This window comes from Lissotriton helveticus, chromosome 9 (assembly GCF_964261635.1).
Source record: "Lissotriton helveticus chromosome 9, aLisHel1.1, whole genome shotgun sequence".
In the NCBI taxonomy this organism is placed as follows: domain Eukaryota; kingdom Metazoa; phylum Chordata; class Amphibia; order Caudata; family Salamandridae; genus Lissotriton; species Lissotriton helveticus.
The window spans coordinates 619,998,554-620,024,210 of record NC_136070.1 but is presented as its reverse complement, the minus strand read 5'-3'; the positions used below and the strand labels follow the sequence as shown (position 1 = coordinate 620,024,210).

At 43.1% G+C, this 25,657-nt stretch overlaps 1 protein-coding gene across 2 annotated transcripts in view; it reads right to left on the bottom strand.

Annotated features, from left to right (window-relative positions):
- Nucleotides 1-14,091: 14,091 nt before the first annotated feature.
- Nucleotides 14,092-25,657, bottom strand: part of SIPA1L3 (signal induced proliferation associated 1 like 3) — a 780,343-nt gene continuing 768,777 nt past the window's right edge. For both annotated transcript variants that reach the window (XM_078660667.1, XM_078660669.1), the window contains one exon: nucleotides 14,092-16,896. In XM_078660667.1, coding sequence (XP_078516793.1) covers nucleotides 16,756-16,896 — 141 coding nt within the window. In that variant the 3' untranslated portion in view covers nucleotides 14,092-16,755. The remainder of the gene's footprint in view (nucleotides 16,897-25,657) is intronic.

The window sequence follows — 25,657 nt, the reverse complement described above, 5'->3', positions numbered from 1 at the left end:
TAGACCCTAGGGAGTATCTATGAATGATTGTTAATGTAACCATAATCCCCCCAACCTATACTAATGGTGGGAGAGATATAGAATTGGCCCAATAGTGACTCAATAATTGCCCAGATAACCGGGCTTCATCAGTGTGGTAGGATGTATAAGTCCCCTGCGGCTACCCAACCAAACAAAGCGCTGGGACCCCCAGAACTCCACTGAAACTTGTATTCTTGGAGCAACTGTCAGGTCTAAAGTCATCCGAGGGCCAGACCATACAAACACTCACCTATCCGTCGGTGCCCCGGTGTGTGAGCCAAGCGGAAGAGGAGGTATCGATAGGAACGCCCTGAACCTTTAAATAACTTCCTGGTGGGATATGTAAACCAAGAAGAAAAAACGCGATCTGGGACTCTGCTCCCTCGCGCATGCGCAGGCGGTAGTGCGGCGCCGGTACGATTCCTTTTTATAATACACTTTATACTACGCAGTGGAATAAAGAAAAGGATCTTTTTCCACAAACCAAAAATAGATGTAGCAGTAAAACACCCTTTTCTTTGGAAAGGGCTTCCCTGCTGCGTTTGTTCAGTGTTTAGCAGAGCGCCCGAGCGCATGCCCAGCGCGAGAGATGCTGTTCTCTAGAGCATGCGCATTGCGTCCGGCGGCCCGTTTATATTAGTCCTAGAATAGAACTACAACTGCTGTAAATGTACAGCGTTAAACTCCCCGTAGGAGAGCTGCAACTGTGCCAAAAACCAGCCAACATGCTTGATGGTAAAACAGGTATAACTCAAATGTCAGTACCCATCACTGACGTGTCCACCTTAAGTTTGGTGGACGAATCATTATCAGTGTGTTATATATGCAGGTTAGCAATCAGTATATTATTTGAATTGAGTTCAAATACTGATGGAATAACAGAACCAAAGTACGCCTATAGCTGGGTTATTTTTAAAGTACTACATCAATGGTCTGAAAAACATATATTATATACTAGCGCCAAACACCTAATGCTCAAAGGCGACTTTGCTTGAGGGTCATAATAATCGCAAGCTAAAAGTCATGGGAATAGGAAGTTGTAATCTTCACAAGTCATAGAGGGATGTGGAGGGAAGGAGGCAGGCAGACAGGGAAACATTCACAATTAAGTAAGGTGAGCTATCAAGGTGCGAATAACCAGTGATTCCACCTATAATGGACCCGCAACTGTAAAGTTGCTCTCAATACTAATAACAAGAAATGTGTGTGGAGGGTCAAGGGGCATATTTATTGACCTGTCTGCTAACACCCCTAATCTGACTATGAAACATACAAAGAAGCAGATCAGGTCACACGGTGGCGCGTAACTGTACCAGCGACTGAGAAACAAGTAGAGTGCATGTGTGCATGAATGAGTGCCATTGGTAGTTATTGGCAACACATAACTAGAATGAATCCCATCAGACCACCCTCATTGGTGGAGTTTGCGTCATGTGGGAGTCGTTGATCATACCATACCACAAATGGCCATGTAGTGCCGTTGTGGGAATGGATGTCAATAATCTAGCTACATGTTTGCCATCAAGTGGACAAAATAATGTGCAGTGCTTAAATGGTGATAGTGGGATAAAAGTGAAAAATAAAATTGACTACCGTGTGTCCAACAAAGTGTACATACAGAAACAAAGGTGTCAACTGTTTAAAAACGCCTGGTGAAAAGTCTACCAAATGGCGCAGTGCAGGTCGGTCGACATGTTTCAGCCTGAGGAACATTGTTCCGGCTTTCTTCAGGACCATAGATACAAGGGAGCTACTGCAGCTACAATCACAAACAATGTGTTGGGTAGAAAACTGATACATATCTACCAGAAATTCGAAGGTGTAAGGTGTCCACTGGTGGGAGAAGAAAGTCTTCTTCCTGTCAACAAACAAAAGATGGTTGTATAGCAACATCAAACTCCACCATACCCATCCACCTGGATACACAGAGACCGTATACTGAAATACGCCTGCATGAATACATTATATTCCGCATATAAAAGGTAAAGAAAAAGCATAGTAGCTAAATCACCAAGAGGCATTTCCTCTAAGTGATACTCACCCAGCCTTGTGTGGGTGAGGACCTCACCTCGCCCGGCAACCGCTCGGGATTAGGAGGCCCCGCTCTATAGTGTAGAAAAAGAACACAGTGAGTGAAACTTCACGGTGTCCAAGCCAATCGCTCTACACATTAAACCTAACTCACGTGTGAGATGTACCCATCTGACATACCAAGGTCCCCACTTCCCACCTCTAGTGACATATTAAAAATCGCATCTGTTGCAGAATGTATCAGTGTGGTAGGATGTATAAGTCCCCTGCCCTCGGATGACTTTAGACCTGACAGTTGCTCCAAGAATACAAGTTTCAGTGGAGTTCTGGGGGTCCCAGCGCTTTGTTTGGTTGGGTAGCCGCAGGGGACTTATACATCCTACCACACTGATGAAGCCCGGTTATCTGGGCAATTATTGAGTCACTATTGGGCCAATTCTATATCTCTCCCACCATTAGTATAGGTTGGGGGGATTATGGTTACATTAACAATCATTCATAGATACTCCCTAGGGTCTATATTGATTTTCGCCAGTTGATACATTCTGCAACAGATGCGATTTTTAATATGTCACTAGAGGTGGGAAGTGGGGACCTTGGTATGTCAGATGGGTACATCTCACACGTGAGTTAGGTTTAATGTGTAGAGCGATTGGCTTGGACACCGTGAAGTTTCACTCACTGTGTTCTTTTTCTACACTATAGAGCGGGGCCTCCTAATCCCGAGCGGTTGCCGGGCGAGGTGAGGTCCTCACCCACACAAGGCTGGGTGAGTATCACTTAGAGGAAATGCCTCTTGGTGATTTAGCTACTATGCTTTTTCTTTACCTTTTATATGCGGAATATAATGTATTCATGCAGGCGTATTTCAGTATACGGTCTCTGTGTATCCAGGTGGATGGGTATGGTGGAGTTTGATGTTGCTATACAACCATCTTTTGTTTGTTGACAGGAAGAAGACTTTCTTCTCCCACCAGTGGACACCTTACACCTTCGAATTTCTGGTAGATATGTATCAGTTTTCTACCCAACACATTGTTTGTGATTGTAGCTGCAGTAGCTCCCTTGTATCTATGGTCCTGAAGAAAGCCGGAACAATGTTCCTCAGGCTGAAACATGTCGACCGACCTGCACTGCGCCATTTGGTAGACTTTTCACCAGGCGTTTTTAAACAGTTGACACCTTTGTTTCTGTATGTACACTTTGTTGGAAACACGGTAGTCAATTTTATTTTTCACTTTTATCCCACTATCACCATTTAAGCACTGCACATTATTTTGTCCACTGGATGGCAAACATGTAGCTAGATTATTGACATCCATTCCCACGACGGCACTACATGGCCATTTGTGGTATGGTATGATCAACGACTCCCACATGACGCAAACTCCACCAATGAGGGTGGTCTGATGGGATTCATTCTAGTTATGTGTTGCCAATAACTACCAATGGCACTCATTCATGCACACATGCACTCTACTTGTTTCTCAGTCGCTGGTACAGTTACGCGCCACCGTGTGACCTGATCTGCTTCTTTGTATGTTTCATAGGCAAACAGATCTAACCAGGGCTCTCCCCCCAACTGAAATAGAACGTGCTCCAAATCCGGATGGAGACGCCATTCGTGATTGACCAGGCAAAGACGGCTGAGTTCAACCTCTCTGGTGTTCAAAGAACTCACCATGTGGTGAACCACCAGGGATATGGCCTAATGTTTCCGCCATGTCCAGAAGGGGAGAGACTCCTGACAAAAGGTCCACAACTTCACCCTGCCCTGTTTGTTGCAGTAGCACATGGCTGTGGTGTTGTCCATGAACACTTGCACTTGCCCTTTGAGAGAGGGAAGGAATGCCTTCAATGCCAGTCTGATCGCTCGCATCTCCAAAAAGTTAATATCGAGACAGGACTCTGCCGGAGAGCAGACACCTCTCATCTCCACCTCTCCCTGAGATACTATACCCATATGCCTAAGTATTTAAAGGTATCACACTGCAATTGGAGGCATGCCATAGGAAGTGCGTACCTCTTGGGCTCAGGATTGGGGCAGAGGGGAAATAGACAGGATTTGGCCCAATTCACCAGTAGACCTGACATTACCAAACAATCTTCCAACAATGCCATCACCCCTGGTAATGCGGATTCCAGGCCCCACACATAAATTACAGCGTTCAGTGACATCACATACTAAATACCCTGTGCCTCTATCCATCATTCCTCTGCTCACATGTGCAATATACAGGCTAGAGGCTCCATGTCCAATGCAAAGAGTAGGGAAGACAATGGGCAGAGCTGTCAGGTGCCCCAATAGATGTCAAATTTACCAGAGATGTACTGACCAGTCTTGACTCTCGCACAAGAACGCCCATAGAGGGTTTTAAGCCACCGGAGATAGCCTGGTCCCACCCGCATCAACTAGAATGTAGCGAACACGTAATCCCACTCCAAGGTTTCAAACGCCTTCTCAACATTGAGGGACAACGCCACCGGAACACCAGTGATGTTTAAGTCAGCTATATTAGTCGCAGTAAGCGACTGACATTGAAGAAGGTACTCCGACCCGGTATAATTTTTTTTTTATTGTTATGCACTAGGGTACCGAGAAGGGATAGTATTCTGTTCGTCAGGGCTTTCCCCAAGATTTTGCAATCTAGGTTGAGCATCGAGAGTGGTCTGTAAGATCGCACATCTAAGGGATCGCGACCCGGTATCAGCAGAACTACTATAAGAGCCCCAAAGAGCGTATCAGGAAGCTGCCCATTGTCCTGTACCTTGTAGTAAACTTCCAGTAGCTTGAGCGCCAGAAGAGCACTGTAAATGGAATAGTACTCTATTGGGAGGCTGTCGGTACCCCGCGTTTTACTGAGAGCAATTTGAGAGACAGTTAAACGCAACTCATCAAGTTGGAGAGGGGCATTCAACTCCGCTATCAGCACCGCGCTGAGGTCAGTGAGTGGCACATCCTGAAGATAATCACGGCAGATGAAGCCAGAGGAGAGCTGGTACCACTGCGTAAAGGAAGCTATGGTAGCCGATGAAAGCCGCGTTAATGTCAACTTGTGTGTTAAGAACTGTGCCATCTACTGCTCGTATCGCATCCTGTGGAACATGTGCAGGTGTCTGGCATGAGCCACGCCAACAGTCCACCCTTGCGATCCCCTTCCCCATGCAAACTGGGAAAATATTGGTTGCAGTCAATCCATCCCAGTCTCTGCTCTAATTCTCTTTGCTCCCATTGTAGCTGTAGTAGGGGGTTCAGCTTAGCAGGGAATTGTGGCTGGACAATCCCCAAGCTATGCATGTCTCATTCCTTGAATAATACATCCTTATGCAGCGTCTGCCAGACACCCCCCCCCCCACGCCCTTCCCCAGGAAGTGGCAATGGAATATCTTCGTATCACAACCTCATGAGCGTCCCATTCGGTCGCTCAGTCAGAGGTCGAGACTGTATTTAACTCAAAATACTCTGCTATTCGTTCAGCCAGGCCTTCCCAGAAAGGACACACCGGAGCTCCTGATCGGCGTTTGGATTTACTCCTTAAAAAACGATCGCCTCGAAAAAACAATACACCCTCTGCAACACTGAATTAATTTACATGACTGCCAGTATCGGTGGAAAATTGACATTTCAAGGCGGCTTTGACCATGTATCTAAAACCGATACACCTTCGGCAAAACCGAAATAAGTAACAGGAATTTGTCAATATTGGTGCAAATTTATGTTTCACGGCGGCATCTACAGCGAAACAAGAATGCTGCAATATTGGTTCTACTTAAGTTTTACAGTGGCCCAACCTGTCCTGATAATGATCTCAATTAAATGAGATCGAAACACAGTCGACCACAGAACAACCTGACTCTTTATTTTATTATATAAAAATGTCCAAAGGAGTCTAGCATCTTGTTTAAGTTGATGCATGTTTTAATGTCTTTCACTCATCACAGCACGTTTGTTCACTTATTTGAGAGCACTATACCATGATATTTATAAAAAAATCAAAAAAACTGATGACATTTTGCAATGAATAAATGTATTACATTACAATGCTAAGAAGTGGTCTTTCTTATCCTAGCCTCAGATCTATTATATATCATTGGATCTTTAAAATGTATATAGGACCTACTGTGTTTTCTAAAAAAACACTTTCAAGACTTATTGGCCTAAAGTGAACCACTGTTTTTCTAAACTTCCTGGAAAGGAGGGTCAAGGAGTGAGTCGGTCTGCAGCCTCCACGTCGAAATGCAGGGGCGAGACCAGCCCAATCTCAGTGTAAGCAAAAGCGAGCAGTGGTTGGAGTGTGCGCACAAGATATTTTGTGCAAGGGATCATGGAGACAAGAGACACACTGCAAAGAAACAGGTCTATGCGGGCGTGAATGCTGTGGGCAGGCGAGTAAAAGGAATACTCATGTTCCTCCGGATGTTAGAGGTGCCACACATCACAAATCCCATGTTGGGTCAACCACTCCCCAAGGTGTTTGGTAGTTCAGAAACAGGCTGCCTCACCAAGGAGGGGGGTGGGGTGGTGGGAGGAAACCGGGCAGTTATTATCCAGGTCTAGGATGCAGAGAAAGTCATCACCCCATATGGCAGGAGTGTGAGGGTCACACAACTGTGCTGGTGTAAGTTTGTCCATGAAGGCTGGATAGCCTGCGTTGGGGTTAACGACCACCACCATCTCTAGAGGCCTGCCATCAAGTCATCCTTCTACTGCAACATACTTACCATCTGTGTCAATCATGTGGGAGTCCGGGACAAAGGGAATCTCTGGGGCAAACCAAATGAGGACCCATCTAGTGTAGGCCGAGAAAATGGTGCCTTGTACCTGGCACCTCCACTTTGTGCGTAATTTACGGAGCTGTGCTTGGGTGAGGTGCTTCTCCTGAAGAAACGCAATATGTACATGCCGCCGTTTGCGATGGGTGAGGACACCATGGCGCTTGACCGGAGTGGCAATACCTTGCGCATTCCAGGTTATGAAAATGTATTTAGGAGTTGGGCGGTTATGCAAGTAGTAGAGCAGTGGATAATAAGTGGCAAGCGTATATACAGATTACCAGGGCACTCCTAGAGAGATTGTCTTCCCATCCCCCGTCTCTGCCGGTCTATAGCTTACATGGCGGGGGATCAAGGTAGCTTGTGTTGGGAGTTTTAGTCCTCGAAAGTACCCCATCCATTGCCATACTTCAAATTACCATACAAGCAAATCAAGAAACTAAACAGTCAAATCTGCCAGTCCATTACGGTAAACTGAGGTGTGGATAGCAGCAAATCAGGTAGCCGGTAGATAGTGCCACCAATCAGTAGTCCTCAAAGGCATAACAGTTCTCCCTTTCTACCCCATCTGCCAACCATAGCCCACCCACACCATGGAGCATTTGGCTTTCCACCCTGAGGAAGCAGCAGGCCAGAGTCACAAGTCATGAGAGATGCAGGGTGTCAGTAATGGGCCCCAGGAATCATCGCCAGTGGAGACCACTGTACCATCAATAAGGTGGGATTAGAGGTACTCTCGAACCGCAATTCCTCAAAGGGATTATGGATGTGCTGCAGGACCCCCTTTACCACCTGTGCCCGTTCACAGGCTGCCTGCTCCAATGCTGGTGTAGAGCAGGGTTTCTGGGGACGGTGCCATAGTCATTGTGGTGTGGGCCATCCCTGGGAATCGGGAGCCGGCACCAGCAGCTCCGCTAGGCCCCTTGCATGCAGCCATGTCCAAGCATCTTCCGGGGTCGGGAACAAGTGAGTGTGGTCTCCGTCTGTGACACTGAGCGGGGAACAAGGAGCATATTTAAGCCCTAAAGCACATAGTTGGGCACTCGCAGCAGTGCAGGAGGTGCGCCAAAGCTGCACTTAAAAAGTGTAATCTAAATATGGTGTGATTTTCAGTTCTCAAAACGTCATGGCCTTTTTACCTGAAAAAGCTGGAGACCCGAGAGGATTGTGGCAGCTTTCTCAGCAACCCCAGAATTTCGGTTTTTATCTCTACAAATGAAGGATAATATCCAGAAACACGTGTGCCTAGAGATTCATAGCACTAACCTGCACCAACTTTGGTGAAACACTTCAGCAAAAATACAAGTAAGCATTTCAAGTGACTATATTTACCATAATGCTAAGGGGTGAACTGTGCTGGGAGGTGAAGCAGTGTGCTCCCATCCCCTTCCTGTTTGAAAAGGCTCCCTTGAGCCACTGAGCGGACAAGCTTTTGGAGATGCACTTGTGGGCCAGAGATAGGTCTAGAGATACATAACACTAACCTGCACCAACTTTGGTGAAACACTTCAGTAAAAATACAAGTAAGCCTTTAAAGTGACTGCATTTACCTTAATGCTAAGGGGTGAACTGTGCAGGGAGGTGAAGCTTTGTGCTCCCATCCCCCTTCTCTCTGTCCCTGTAGTTAAGGACTTAGGCAATCACCAGGTGGCAGTCGGTGGGCTTGTTCAATGGTGAACATTTTTAGAATCCTGCAGGCCAACACTGTTTCAGACTGTTTGAGGAAAAGTTCAACATTAGGGCCTTCAGCGCGTTCTGGAAAACCTATGAATCCACACATTACACAGAGAGCGACCGTCAGAGTCTTCCCCTCTTCATTGCAGGGATAAAATATCAGCTTTTTCTCCTGTACCTGGGCCTGTAGATCTTGCCCTGTTGGATGCAGGGTGGATTCAGTGTTATAAATTTGTTCCACCAGCTTGCAGTGGTCCGCTGGAGCAGTTAGACATCCAAGGATACCAAGTCAATATTGGACTCCAGTGCTGTCTTGGTGTCAACTGTGGCTTGTAAGATGCACACAAATTAGGTAGAGAGGCGGTCTAAAGGTAGCCTCAAGGTGGCATAGAGGTTCGTCTCCTTCCACTATATCAGCCGGGCTAGAGGCTGTCCCCCAGCGGGATAGGATTCCTGCTTGCCTTAGGCTTCACCATAGCCAATAGGGGCCATGAGGCGCTGGTCCCAGTTAACCAAAGTTCCCTCTATCATGGAGGGCAGTGACGCACACTCCCATGTGGTGAACATACAGTGTCTTGAGGTGCCACCGGGGAAGTCAGTGCAAGAACTAAGGGAGTGCGCAGTCAGCAGGTGGCGGCCACTTAGCATTGGCCATCCCCAAGTTTTACAGATCACAGGGACCCAAGCCACAGGACCTGGTTGAGGGGGGGGGGGGGTTAGTTTGTCACCCTCTCGCCCAGCCAGGTACCAACAAATCAGGGGCCAAGCAGGACTCCCTTGGAACTTCTCACCAGTTTTGCAGGGTCAGCAAGCTAGGGCACAGTTCCAGCCATGCTGGGCCACAAGTACTCCGCACAGAATAAAAAGGGCACCACTCCAGTTTCATTGCACGGGGCCATCGAGGAGCCAAAGCGATAAAGGTCAATTCGCACGAGGCCCCCAAGGGGCTCACCACTCACTTACTCTCGTAGTTGGGCTATGCCAGGGATGCTAACTGTTTGGTGCGGCCTCACCCTAAGGGCCCAGTGAAGGCACCAATAACTTCACACAGTACCTCCTCCATCAGGGCGCAAAACAGCAGCCCTGCCCAGTCTGGTCCCAATGATGCTCTCCGGCCAGCAGTCCGGGCCTCTGTCATGGTCCCATATGGCTGCAATCACCTCCATTCTCGAGTGGGTTGCCAGATACATCAAGGCAGCACCCAGGCCTACGTCCCCACAAGTGAGGGCCACATACACGCCAAGAGGTTTGACTCCGATGGCAATGGAGGCACGGGTGAGCGTAATAGGCAGATGCTGGGTCATACAAGGCAACCGCTTTTCACATGTCCCCCAAAGTGGCCTGTGGACTTAACAGGATGCCCCACGGCTCCCGTGCACTGCACCACTCCTCAATGTAATGCGGCGATCTGCATTCGGCCCTCGTGGCCACGCAGGGAGATCGCCACAGACGAGCACCAGCTCTATGTGCGGTGTTGGTGGCTGCAAGTGTTGCCAGGCAAGCAGCGGGGGAAGTGGAGGGGGCCGGAGTAGATCAGGTGCCAATCCTGGTAGCAGATTAGTCCGGAGGACCCAGGATTATGTCAAAAGTGTTCTCCACCTTTATTAATTGTAGTCCTTAAATACCCTACGGGAATATTAAGATTATTCTTTTTAATACCCCAACTCATTTCTGTGCAGGTAGATAAACAAGAAAGAGGAAAAGTACAAAAAAAAGAGTCAAAACCCAAGCAATTTAAATAGACATAAATTTTATCTGTAAGAAGGATTCTTATAAAATAATGAAAAAACATAATTTACAATGTTCAATTCAAATGTACACTACTGAATAACAGAAAAACATTCCTGAAAATTAAAACAATTAAAACACAGTGATCAACAAAGAAACAACATACAGGGACATGGAATATGAAAGTGTATCTCCTGTAAATGGAAAATCACATTTTGCATATAAGTCATTACCAACAGTTGCTAGTGGAAATGTTAAGTAGATACTTGGGTGCATACTCCATCATCACGATCTACCACAGGGATACGCTCAGCAGTGTTGCATCCTTCTGGTATAGGCAATCATTTTGTAAATGCAAAGACAACATGTGCATATGCATCTGCATGATCTGAAGATATTTCACAGTGGGGCAAATACAAACACATTCTACGCGTAGATGTATGCCCTACTTTAATTACCCCATGTTACATTTATTATGAACGGGGGTTCCCCTGTTCCCTCTTGCCACCCTGCTGATGGGCATTTTGCCTCTTGCTGCGTTGTTTATATATGTGGCCTAGTGCAGGTGGCAAAATACTCGTCAGCAGGAAAGATGCGTCACAAAGGCCTCATACCAATCTGCTTCTGATATGTAATGAAACATATCATTCATAGACTATATCATTAATCAATTGAGCGACAAATACTACATTTGGATTATAAATGTACCATGATCAATTTTCCCAATGACCTAGTAGCAGGGGCAAAATTATTCTGATTAGGTCACCCCACCATGAACAAAAAGAACTGAGCAGCAAGACAATTTCATCTTTGGGTTTCCACACACTGCCATGTGGTAAACTTCTTGGTGAACTACTAGCGGATAGAACTAAAACCAATATAGGCCACATCTGAGCAATAAGGGTCTGATTACATGCATCACGGGAGGTGTCCATGATCTATTTAGTGGCAAAGAAGGCTTTCTTGTGTTGCCTTTTTACCCTATATTAAGAACTTGGGAAATTTTAGTGGTGCACGTCATTCTGTACAACAGTGTCTTGTTCAGGCAAACTACACTTTATCTAGTGCAATGTGTTAAACAGGTCCTGGTTGCCTTGCAATATATCGGTATGTGAAACTGCCACTCTTTTAACGAATTTGAAATCAAAAAATAATTGCTCCAAAGTATGACTGTGTTTCAGCCGCAAAAATATTTGCATTTTGCATTGAAACCGTGGCAAACAACACATTTCTAACAAACTGCTTGTCTTTTTTTAAATAAAATAAAGTTTGCCTAAAGTCACTTTTGTACAGTATAAGGTGCATAAAATAACTAACACTCCATGTTACTAAAAGGACAAAACTGGAACCTTTTTAAAGCAACAAAAGATATTAACACCACCTCGAGCCTAGTGTGTAAACCCAACACCGACGATTTAAATTCACAGATCAACAAGGAAAAAAAGGTTTTTAATAAAAGAACGACAATAGCTGCAACCATATCTTGGTCAATTTGAGCTGAATTTCAGACTGCAACTCCCAAAGATTAGACCTCTGTGAAGGCTGTCTTCTTCGCTTATCCCTTTTTCTCCTGAAATAATGTTCTTTTAGTGACAGTACCAGCTTAACAGACAAAATCATGCTACCTGATCATGAGTGTTCAAGGACTCGACATTCATGGACCGAATTTAGAAAAACTAATTTGGTCCCTCAATGAAATGCATTGAGCGATATTGAGATTGCAGCAGGACAGCCATGCACTCATACATTCTCCTACCCAAAACAGCTGCAAGAATAAATGCAACTAGAAGAAACTTAATGCCTAATTTAGTCATTTCCACCAATTCCTGACTGATGCAGCAAAAGGGTCATCAGCAGGACTATTCCGTTGGGATTACTGCTGACATTTACAAGAGGACAGTAATTTTGCAGGCGCTAACCCGAATGATGGAATGATTGCATCTGCTAGGAATTGAAGCCCACTTCTACATGAGTAGCAAAGTCCATCAAAAATGTTATCTTTTTGAAAAAGGGGTCATTCTAGGGGGTTGGTGATGGGAGTGGTGGGAGCTGAGGGAATGTTTTCTTGCATGCTGCACATTAAGCATATTTTATGATGAGAATATTTCACGACTGATAGTTTACATACAACATCAAACACAGAATACAGTAGTTTCATAATTGAATCACACAGTACTGAAACTATGAGAATTTCAATTTAATCAGTCAACATAATTTTGCTGCGTAGGAGTTGTACTGCAAGACAAGTCTTATTATGTGCAACATTATGTGTCACTTTGGTATTGTGTTAACTTGGAGCATACCAACTAATGAGAGAAATAAAATAAAAACCTCACAATTAAGAATGCCTTGAGGCAAAGGTTTTTTTCTCCCCCGAATTGTACACTCTCCCTAGAAGAGAACCAGCATGTACAAAGAAAATGGTTGTCAGGAGGTTTAAACTCCAACCACGTTAAGAGCCCATGTGGTTTCATAATTTCCCTTTCACCACACCAATCAATCCAGACCTTGCAGAGATAATTGGCAGTGGTGCCTAAGACCTGGCGATGAACGATTTTAACAGGCAAGGAAATCAAATGTAAAAGGGCTATGGAATGGCTGTTCAACATATCTTATGAAAATTATACTTATGGTTAAAGAATTCTCAATCTCTCTTCTTTCACAACCATTTTGGAATATTGGCATCATACTGGCATCAAAGGCAGGACCAAAACAACATTTCTCCAAAAGAAGCTGCTGGTTTGAAGTTTCCCCAAATCATCCATGTTCAAACATCCCCTCCTCACATGCAGGCACCGCCTAATACACCAATCTGTTCACCACTGACTGTTTCCGCGCAGATCCTATAATGTTCTGCAGGGTATGGTTACTGCCCCATCACTCTAGGAGAAGAGAAAGCTATGCCACAGTGGGCCCCAAACAATTTGGTTCAAAGAACTTTCAGGACAAAAGCTTCATCTTTGAGGGCGAAATGTACACAATAAGTAAGCTTATAAAAGGCAGGTAATGCAGCCTAGATGGCTGCCCTGCAGATCTCTCTGATGGGCACATGCCTCTGAAAATCACTCCTGCAGTCTTGGCTCAGAGACGATGAGGACAGGGCCTGGGCTAAAACCATAGGTGGTGAAGATGATCTGGATTTCTTAAAGGCAGTCACTCTACTTTATTCAAAGGCCATAAGGATTACTTACTCATTACTATGAAAACCTAATGATGAAAAAAAGGGGTACTGCACTCGGTCGCATATTTCTCTTGCAAAAAATGTATCACGCAGAATCTTACCACAAAGCAACAGGCTCCTTCAGCATGGGAGGTACCCTTTAAATTGAACATTTAACTCATTCACATTTGCAAGGACTCGATTCACACACAGAAGGGACACAACTCGCCAGATGAAAAGCCTCCCAAAAGACAATCAGGTATTCTGAAATCATCTGTTAAAAAATAAACTACTAGACCATTTATTCAATCCAGGCTTTACCAGAAAATGTTAAAGTGAAAGTTAACATGTTATGTAGCAGATTAAATGAAAAGTCTAAAAGACAAACAGCCCTCCTTCTGGGAGGGTGAGCCATCAAAAAATAACTACACGCCCAAATAAATAAAAAAAAAATGGATGCGGACCAGAAGAAGCTTTTTCCTATTTCCTGATAATACAAAAACAAAAACTGGGCCCGGATAGTTAGTGATAAATTGGATGATGGTAGGGTTTGCACACAATTTTTGGACATTCGCCTTGTGTCCAGTAGGGAATTTCCAACAGCATTTTTTGAAGAACATTTTGAAGTCTTGCCTGCTCTGTAGCCATTCACAACCAGTTTGGGAGGAGAGATGGTATGAACGACAGAGTACTCAAAGCCACAATAAATGCTAGTGTGTTTTTATTGAACCTCAGTTTACTCCAAATTTCTTGTAAAAACATGGATTCAGCTCGAGGCACCGTAGGGCCTATAGTATTAGAATGAACCTCTATGAAATAGATTGCTCTTAGTGCTTTTGTATTGGATTTCGAAAAGATACAAGAATCAGAAGAGTCACTTGCCTAAATCCATATTTTAAAGGAAAACTGTAAGGTAAAACAAAAAGGCATAGCAAGATTTTATAGACAACACAGAAAGCCACGGCAGCCTCTCCCCCACTCTTCTGAATGGTGTTGCCTGTCTTCCGTTGTTATGGATAAGGCAGGGTAAATCAGTGGGTGGCAAATAAATTGTCATCAACTGGAGATGGAGTAGCCTGCAGAAAATAGGAAATGCTGTGGCAATATTGTAAATAAATATGATTTTGGAGAAAATTAAGTAAAGGACCAATCTTTTACACAATAGAACCCGAGACAATTATTTAATTTTCTTCTAAGTTCCATAAAGTTTCATTATAAATATTTTCTTAAGAAATGTCCCTTATGAAATTAAGATACCATATTTCTGGTCTTTTTAACTATTCAAGACAAGACTTCTCGTGTTTTAGGTAGCTAATGGGCAATAAGGTGTCAGTGCAGCATCGCAACAAAAAGCACTTGCTGTCAGACATCTGTATTTTCGTCACTATCTTTCTACTGTGTGATACTTCATGGATGATATTTTAGTGCTTTAGAACATAAGTTTATACTTAAACTTCTATATTGGGTTATATACCAAATATGGCATTGAACAAAAAATATAAATTAAACAAGGGTTTCTTGCAGATTCCAACTAGTTGAATTTAATAAAGCCTCTATTTTTCCTGACTCCCAACTGTACAATTTAAATGTATTTGTCAATTATAAAAAGATTTGGAAGAGAGAGAAAGTTATTACCTAGTTAAGTGAAATACATTTCCCCAGGAATTGCATCTAAATATTACTGGCACCATTATTAGGACCATGTATCTTCCCTCGCAAAAGATTTAGCACTTAACAAAAACTAGATAAAAATATGCATTTGAAGACTTAATCAGTGCTTTTTTGTACCATATCTGAAAATGCTCAGACAACAGTTTTTGCCCGGAAAGGTCAAAGAAAATATTAGAAAAAGAACTGCTGATATAAATATAGCATTTTTTTTATAAAGAACATTTACACATTTAAACATTCAAACCTAAAGAGTGACTTTCTATATTGAATTCAAAAAATAATTTAGCTTTCGTGAAAATGATCCAATACCTGACAACTTGTTTAAGTCTCTCAGATTACTGCTGTATTTTTAAAGAAGTACAGTTCTGCAATGTACTCATCTTAAACAAATAATTAGAAAAGGGTGGAGGGTGTTATACTCGCATTCGGGATATACATTTATCACTGAAATTTCACAGCTGAACCAGTAAAACGAAGGTCCATAACTATGAGAACCATGAACATCATGATAGCAAAAATTAAAAATGGAGATAAGGCTGGGTAGGGAGTTTATTTGTGCAATTGCTGCTTTGAAAATGTGTTCTGTCCACACTCAAAATAACTTCAATGTTTGTCTTTCTTTGAACCGAGAAAAAAACAAAGTTGTAATCTGTGCTATAAGTTTTTTTGTTTTTTTTTAGCTATGTGTACCTTTATAGACTTCTCTGGACCAGTGACGAATCCAACAGTGTATTAAATGATAGACCAACATGGTACAAGCTGTCCCTTGATATCACTATGTAAAAAGATGAAATGTCTGTCTAAACTGGCCAGAAAATGCAGGTTTCAAGTTTTAGTGCATATGTACTCTTAGAAGAGAGCCAATGTATGTTATAATAAAATAGTTTCATGAAGCTTTAATGCTATTAATCTTTGCAATTAAATATATATAACTACACTCACAAATATAGATCTCTTTGCCTCTGAAGATGAATTGGTAAATGAAAATAATTCACTTTGGTCCTACGCAGCCAGACCCAAAAATAAACGTACTGACGTTTTTTTGACTCACCAGACGATTCTTCTATTTTACACATTTTCCAAAAACTTTAAATTGGGTACCAAATATCTGAATTTCACTCAATGAGCAGATATTAATTAAGGTAACAATGTACAAAACAAAACCTATAAATTGATTATGAAACCGGAAAATACACACATTGCATCATTGTATAAACCAGGAATAAACATATGAATGCCACCAATTTGTCCCTTGATAAATAAATAGCATTCTTAGCCCGGTGGTAACTCATCTGGGTGCAAGTCATGTTACTGGAAGCAGTTTAAACTTAATGGATCTGAAATTCCGAATGGTTATCTGAGAAGATTGCTGATGCGAGGTCTGGGCTTGAAGTAGCTTTCTACTCACTTCAATCGCTTCTTCAGACAGACGCTGATCCAAAGTGCATTCCAGCCATGAGAGCCATTTTGCGGTGGCCCAACATCACAGCACCAGCTTCTTCAGTCTGCTGCCTGTCATTCTTGGATCACTGACAAATCAGTGGTGTAGCATAGTCCCACCCTTCTTAGAAGAAAAATAAATAAAACTGTAGTGGACAACAAGACTACAGTTCAAACACACAGTGGACCGACGGGTGCTTTCAAATGCAAGAATCCAAGGTCCAACAACGCATCTGCTGAAACTTCTTTAACAGTTCCTACTTTTCTACGGCACCTGAAAAGATTTCAGCAAATTTGCGTAGCTGCTCACTGGCACTGTGCGACTCCACCTGCAGGCGCTGATTATTCTGTCTAAGGTTTGCCACTTCTGCTTGGAGTACTTCTTTGTCCAGTTTCTCCTAAAGAAAGCAGAGATTTTTATTAATATGGATTCAAACAATATCTAAAATTCCAAGCATAAGTGAGTTTGAAGTGTTTACTAGTGCTACTCTTTACCATTCTTCAGGAATACATCTGATTTCACTAACTGCTAGAATGTGTGGTTTACTATGGGAAGACCTGTTCTTATGATAAATCCATCTGTTTGTTCTACCTCCATTTGTGTGGTAATGCATGTTAATTAGTACTTTGTGGTCACATCAATGAAGACACCACACACAATACTTTAGATGTCCCATATTTTTGCTGCCCCACATCATGACGAAGAGATCTAAGCTAAGGATGTGCATAGTTGCAGGTTAGGTTGCATAGATTTAGGAGGATGCAGATGCTGGCTGTACGGCAAGAACAAGCATTAAGCCAAAGCATTACCAATACTGGGACCTGCAAAATGGACATGATACGCCAAAACAAAGTCAAAGGAGGAGTGCTGAAAGAAAGCAGAAGTCTGCTATTGCAAATCCAGTGGCAGTGAAACTGAGGTCTTCAAAATGTTACTAGCAGTAATGGCGCCAAGCAGGGTAGTACTCACCCCACTTGAAAAGCATGATTGAACGTCTGAAAATACCAGTAGAATATTAATATAAGAGCATGTGTAAATGTGTAGTCCCGCACCAGCTTTGTTAGCTCAAACATAACCGGAGACTGACAGAACACCAATGAAGATCTACAACTTTGTTTGCGCATGAGCTCTTCCATTAAGGCGTACCTTTAAAACTTCAGTCTGCTTGATACTACCAGAGGAACTACCAACATATTAGGATCAGATAACGAACAAAAGCAATACTCTGCCTATAACATTTAAAATATGCTATGGGTCATCTGATTAGCGGACCACTCTTGCTAGACCATAAACTATGTGTTATTCACACCATCCAAAATGTATTCATTTAAATATTGCTTTATTTTTTGTCTTTTCATCACAAATATATTCATATCATAAATGAATATCACTTCAATTTTATAAACACCAGATCCCATTACAATCCTTTCATTCACTACATGCATACAGATTCATACTCAAACATCCTCACATAAACCACATATACATACATAACATTTGTGTCAAAAGGCATAATATGCAGCAAGTCCCCTCACAAAGTGTAACAGTAATGATCATCAAACAAAGAGTTTTCTAACAGTTAATCAATTTTTTGAAGCTAAAGTCAAATAGGTACATAGAGGGAACAATTTCACACCGCAGACACGCGTTTCGGTGGAACACCCCGTCTATGGGTAACACCTTCAGGGCGCATATGGAATATATGGACCAAGAAGCAATGGGACCTGTCTGGAGTAAAACATGAATCATGTCAATTAATCGCTACACAAATGTCATTGTTATACATACAATAAACGTGGTCACAGTTAAACATTATACAGAGATGGTATATTTCAAGGTCTCCAAGACAAATGGTTAATAGCTCTGAGTGTCCATAAATAGGATAATATGGATACGAAGAATAAAAGCAAGAAAAAACTGCACACTAGGATAGGAGCAGGATAAGAGGAAAAAACAAGGGAACAATGAAGAGAAAATAGAGATGTAACTGAAGGCAAAGACGTTATATTGGAGTGCATAGATGGACCATTCCAAGATAGATTTCAGTGATAGAAATTCGATCCCTGACAATGATAATCTGTCTGGCCTGAAACCACCGTCCAGTTTCACTCCGGGCATTGACCTTGTGGGAATGGAAGTAGATATATTCAAAAAGGCAGTCCTTGGTAAGATCCAGCAAGCCATCATATTTGTGCCCAATCCCTCCTACAACATTACCAAGGAGAGGACTGTCGCCCTCAAGGTATATAATGATCTTACTATTAAACCTTGCGATAAGGGGGGTCGGCATTGTCATCTTCGATACGAGCAAATACAAAGAGAAAATGGATGATCTATTAGGATCACTGAGGCACTATCGTAAGATCACCACTAACCCTGAACCTAAAATGAAGCGCAGAATTCTCTGCACTGTAGAAACTGCTATGAAATGTGTCAAAAGGAAGCAGAGTATCTCACCCCCACATACACACGAATTCCGATAATCTACGGGGGACCCAAAACCCACAAGGATCAATTGGACCCCCCCATGAGACCGATTGTCTCCACCATAGGGTCAGCAACTGAACCTTTATCAAAATACATCGATCGGTTCTTGCAGCCATTGGTGGTCGCGCTTCCTTCTTATGTTAAATATACAGGGTACTTTATCTCCAAGATAGAGGGGTTTCGATACAATCAAGAATGAGAAATCTTAGTCACCATGGACATAGTGTCTCTATACTCTAATATTCCACAAAGAGAAGCATTTAGGGTGGTCAGTGACATTATTGAAACTGAAACAACACTGGATAACAGGGCATTTTTGACTCAGAGTTTCGAGATTGTGCTCAAAGAAAATTTCTTCGAATTTGATGGCAACTTCTATCAGCAGGTACAGGGAGTGAGCATGGAGGCAGTGTGTGCCCCAAGTGTTGCATGTCTCTATATGGGACATTTTGAACAGATCAATATTTACAACAAGCTTGCCCCCTTCTATGGAAATATCCGCCACTGGTCGCGGTTCATAGATGATATTTTCTTCATCTGGAGTGGCGACCAGGAGGCCCTGGATGAATTAATTCTGTGGATTAATGCAGCAGACGACAATCTCAAATTCACTGAGCACATGAGCATCCACAAATTGAAGGTCCTGGATGTGTGGGTTGAACATCTGGAGTCTAAATTGATGGTGTCCCTGTATACCAAACCCACATCCAGGAACACCCTCCTCCACTTCAGCAGTTTCCACCCAAGAAGTTAAAAGGATGGAATTCCTTTCAGTCAGTTTCTACGTCTCCGTAGAAACTGTACTCCAATCAAAGACTATTTGAACCATGCTGAGGTGATGAAGAAAAAATTCATCCAAAGAGGATACCCTCAGACTTATTAGGGATGCCCTTAAGAGAGCACGATTTTACAACTGAGACTCTATGTTACAACCGAAACAACGTGAACAGACAGACAAATTAGTCTGTGTTACCAAACACTCTTCGATTGACAACAAAATCAGCCAAATTGTGAATTCACAATGGCATTTACTCAACCTGGATAATCAAACACCACGGATACCCAAACCATTGTTTACATTTAAAAGAAATAAGAACTTGAGGAATCTGTTGTTCAAGGCGAAGATTCCTGAGCAGAATAGATTCACCCAAATATCGATCACAGGAAACCAACCGATAAATGGAAACCACAAGTGTGGGACATGCCATGCTTGTGCTAATGCCATTGAGTGACCAGATTTGCATAAACAATCGCACGATACACCTTAAAGAAATTGACAAATTGTCGGACATCCAACTGCATTTATGCCATTCTGTGCCCCTGCAACTTGGTGTATGTAGGGGAAACAGTCAGAGAATGCAGGGTTCACATTGGTGATCATAAATAGAATATCAGGCGATGCAAATTAACAGCACCTTGGTCAACCATTGGGCAGAAACCAATCATGCAGAGGAGGATCTCTGTTGGACTATTCTGGAGAAAATACGTCCACAAAAGGACATTGATTGCACCAATGTACGCAAAAAACGTGAAGTGTTTTGGATATTTTCACTTGATGCAAAGGACAAGGGACTTAATGAAATCCTACCTTGGGAAAATGCAATAATCTAGAATCCTGGCATAGCTAAAATCCGGATTGAAGAGGCTTCTTCAATGATTGTCCCTTATCGGTTTGATTTTTGGTCCAGTTAGTGAGCATTATTATGGGCACCTATTTGCTCTGTGGACCTTGTGTGAAGAGTTCTTCAGACTACCTGTCTGATCATTGTTATTCAGATGTGGATTGTAAGATTCTGTTTCCTTTTCTTCTTATTTTGTATACTATTTGAAGTAGGACAATTGGAAAAACAGTCCCGATTTTTATTTTTTTGGTGTATTATCTCGATAGACTACTACGCCAAGACCTGCGAGGAAAAAGATAGTGAGCTTTTCCTCCTACGTTTTTTTTCCATTTTCCTTGATCCTCTTTGAGCACATGAGCACACGGACCTCTATGCGCGAGTTTCCTTCTTTTTTTTCATTGCTGTGGTGAACAGGTTTCTTTGAATGACTCCGATACAGATAGCGAGCATCAACTTTACCGGCCTTTGACGTGCACCACGTCAGCTTCATATATCTACGCGTAGAACCATTGGGCTATTTAAATACTCCAGTTAATTACCCCATCACTCGGACCGTTCCTCATCCATGAGCGGTATGCTCTGCCACTATGTTGCTGAATGGGATTAGCTCTTTGTAATGAAGGTAAGTTAACTCTGAATGGCTACTCTGTGGCTCTGTATTTGTCAGTAGATCAGATCGGATGTAATTGTAACTGTTACACACCCCTTTTTTTTGCATTTTCGTCTTCTTTTTTAACAGGGTACCTCTTTATCTTTGAGTAACGATAATTAAACATAAACAAAGGCGGGGCTCCATTTACGAAAATAGACTCACGCAGTCTGAATTAAGAGGTACAATGTTTGGCATTCTCTGAATGCATGACAGATATAGCGGAATCACTGTACATGTTAGGCTGCCAATAGTAGTAATGTCTTATCCGTGTTTTTCTCACTCGGTTTTATAAATACTTAATTGGACAAAGGCGCTATAGATAGCCCTGCGCGTTGTGAAACCACTTAGGTGAGAATCTGCCTTCCGTTTTTGTTAACACTTTAGAAGGCACGCGCATGGCAGACAGTTTAAATTTACCCAATATTTCCTTAGTGTTGTCTGTGTTTTATTACACTTTACAGGCACCGCCTGGAGCCAGTTTCCTTCAGTGACACCTTTGAAGATTTATCCAATCATCCCGTGTTTTGCTCTTTTAAGATCGTCCGTGAGCAAAGTATCTTGTGTTAACGCTGACACTGCAGCTCTCTGACAGGCCTGCCAAGTATCACGCATCAGGTGTGACATTACCGCATTTCAGTGTGGTGTTCTGCATCACCGCACTGAAATGCATTGTCACGCATTTTAATGTCACTCTGCCAGCTGTACAGCGAAGAAACTGGCTGCTCCAGGCTGCTAGCACACACGTCGGTGCTGCACTTGCCAGCACTCGGGCTCGCTCAGTAAACAGTTAAGGTACTTGTGGCTGAGTGCAGCCCTTGCTACAATGTTAAAATCTTTAGCCTCGCTGTTCTTGGCAGCACTGAAATTGCGGCGCCGCGCGGCTGTCACATTAATGACTTCACTTCACTGCCCAATACCTACCCAGGGCGGGGCCTGCCCTTAGAATTGGTTGCCGTGTACTGGGATGTGGGGAGGGAAGTTGTGACCTCATGTCCTGGAACAGGAAGCAAGTGAGGTCGGTCAGAAGCGGCGGGAGATTTGACTGGAGTTGTTCCGTCCGCCGTGTCCCTCTTAGCGTCCGCGGCTAAACTCTAAGTGCGCTCCTGCCTGCGCATATTACCCGGCGACGGGCGTTGGATCCCGGACGGCAGCTCTCTGTCAATCATGGCCGTCAGTGCAGCACTGAGCTAGTCCGTGAATAACCACGGCGTCCGGTAAGATTGATGCAGACCCAGCCATGCGTTCATTAGCCCTGGGTCTGTGTGTCACTGGACGGCCGTGCTGCGCCTGGGACTCACACTGGACTGGAGCAAGCCTAGATGGCTCCTATCACTGATGCAGCCGATAAACCTGAATTATGGTGGCCTGCGGTGGCTCGCGGCTGAATTGAGACTGCAGCCACTGCCTTGCAGAGAGACGCTGCTTTAGTAATTAATGGAGCCGTCATCGCCACACTCCAAGTTGGAACTCTGCTTCCGGCCTCGGCCCAAGTAAGTACCAGCCTTTTTGTAAGCTTAAGTTAACCTAATGAATGACCGTGCACGATCAGGAAGCTGCAACAAATGTAAAATAAATCTTACATTGTGATCCTAAGATGATTGGGGCCTGTACTCCCAGGACCGCAGCGCGGTGATGGAGCCCAGAGCAGGCTAGTATACCACTCACTCACTGACTGTGAATCATTGCCGGTTTGCCTCCGCCTTAAGAGTTGTTGTGGCTAGGACTGGAGGCTTCCACCCCCGAAAACCGAATTGTCACCCTGCACAGTAAGTGACTACTTATTCACTCCAACGAGCATGACCAGGTGTTGCAGCACAGACAAGCACTTAAAATCACTTGCTGTTTGCTCAGTGCACACCTTTATAGTTAGTTCAGGACGGACAGCTTTCTCACGTCCTGTACCTGCCTGGTATCTAGTTGCACTCAACTGGTATAAAAATGGCTTCATTCTGAGCTGCCTTCCTTGCCCCTACACTCAAGCAATTGTGCAGTCAAGCACAAGCAGTCTGTCTCTGCTTGAGGAATGACTCACTAGCGGACATTACTGTAGTTTAACTGAGAGGGAGGTGTAATAAGGAGCCGAACGCTGCATGCAATTATAGTGCCCTGTGCTGGTCAATACAGCAGTATTTCTAGCAGAACCCTGGCCGTCCCGCCCACCTTAACAGTACGGAAAGGTTACAAGGGAAGTGCCCTTCAATTTCTGGTGCTCTGCTGCGGTTTTAAAATCTTCTTTTTCTAGATGCTTAAATGGATGTAAATTCTGATATTTATATCCTGTCTCCCTATTCTGCGTTGCTTTATTTTGCTTGTGAAAGTGTCACTCATGGTCGTTGAAATGTCACTCATATTTGCACTGAAATAATGAAAATGTTGTAGTGTAGTTCCTATTATCCCAATAGGCTCTGCGCATTGGAATAATACCTTCAATAGTATAGGCCTAGACCAGACGTTAACTAGGTCTACTACTGTCGATATTAGACTTAAAGTTTTGGGTTTTGCCAGCTAGCTCAGAGTTCACTAGAAACTTTCTCGAATAGGCAAGGAGGAGTTGAACCTCCCTGGATAGACAAGAAGGGATTTAGTTTCTGACAACTATAGAACATGACAACTTTGCTCTTCCCTAATCAAGAGTGTATCTCTAGAGTCGTGTGAAAACAAAAGACGACTTATTTTACTCAGTCAGTACGTGCATTCTTAGTCTCACCAGATTGTAGAGAAAGGAAGAGACGGGCGTGTTCAATAAAAGATGTTATTTATTGATCAGTCTCTTTTCTCATACAAGAGAAATGAATCGATATTATTGCAATACTTATGGTTAAGTAAAGTGCATACAATAAAAGCAGAAGTATAAAATAATACTGTAAAAACATTGATATGGTTTCTAAGCCATATGATGGTTTAAAATGAATAAAATGAATACATACACATATACATTTGACTAATCGTACTCAACTGGTGTTTCTAACTACGCCTACCCCGTGTACCTGACCTAAACCTAATACGTGGGCGGGAATAGAAAGTTACAGTTTAAGTTAAGTTTGGTTTGCCAAGTGACTGACTAGAGAATTCTCTGTGAGGGGTTATTCAGTTCTGTACCTGGAATCTAGGATGAATGAGGGATGGTATCTCTCGTCTCTGGTCTCGATATTCCAGGCGGCCTGCGAGGGCTACCCGGAAGCGCCGGAGCTGGATTTTCTCGGCAGGAGAAAAGCAGCGTCTCGTTCTCAGCGCGTTAGGAAGGCGGGGCTGCGCCAGCGGGGTCTGCTCTGCTCTGGGCTTCGGCAAGTCTGGCTGCTCCGATCTCGTCACCACCGCGTGTGTTTGCATAGGGCAATATCGGTAATATTTATACCTTTAAGGTGCCGAGATTGACGTAAGGATGGACATAGATACGTCAATAAGGATGTCATACGACCTGGTCGTTAGCACATTCTTTTGCTGAAGTTCTCGGTGAAATCAAAACAATGGCCGCAGGGTTTTTCCCAGGTCTGTCATAGGTTTGATTTGTTTTGAGAACTCCGTATGCCTTATCAGGGGCTGGAGGAATATCGCTTGTCTAATTAGATGGCAAGCGTTATGACCTAATCAGATAACACGTTCCTGTGCCGTAGTGTGGCTTTATCAGATAACGGTTCCTGCATCATGGGGGTTTTCTGCCTCATGGGATGGCTGCTAGTTAACTTGTTAACCAGAATAGGGTCAGGAATAGGGGGATCGATACAGAACCTATAGGAATACATCACACCCACTCCACGCTAACTATGGACATATTTACAAATCTATGCATAGTAAAACATACTGTAGAGTATCGTGTATACCTTACCACCCCAAAATACATAAATGCATTTTGAATTTATCAAATATACGGAAAAAACAGTCACATGTATTATATGCACTCAAGCTGTAGAATAACGCTAAAGTAAACACGCATATCTATACATTATCACTAATTTGTATATGAGAATTTACACATGAAATGGCTCTTAATACAGAAAAAAGTTTCGAGACCATTCCATCACAGAATAAAATAATTATGAACATACCAGCGGGCAGCTAACGTCTATAAAGTATCTAAAAATAGAAATTTTAGTTCTCTAAGAATAGTTCTTACTTTAAGCAGAAGATAAGTGTCCCGAAAAATATGTAAAAAATATTTTGGGGCTGCTGAAAAAATTGCTGTCCGTGAACTGGTGGGAAAATTGTTCATGGTATTTTGCTATTCTAGTTGAAGGCCAAATTCAGGGAACGCCGTGTGCGAGCTTGCTCAAAAGTCTCTATTTCTGCTCTGGTGAGAACATCATATCATTTAGACTCTCGAAAAAGTTGTCAACAGCTTCCTGGGAGAGTTCCACTAACTCGGAAAAAGGTGTAACCATGCATTCGTGCGCATGATT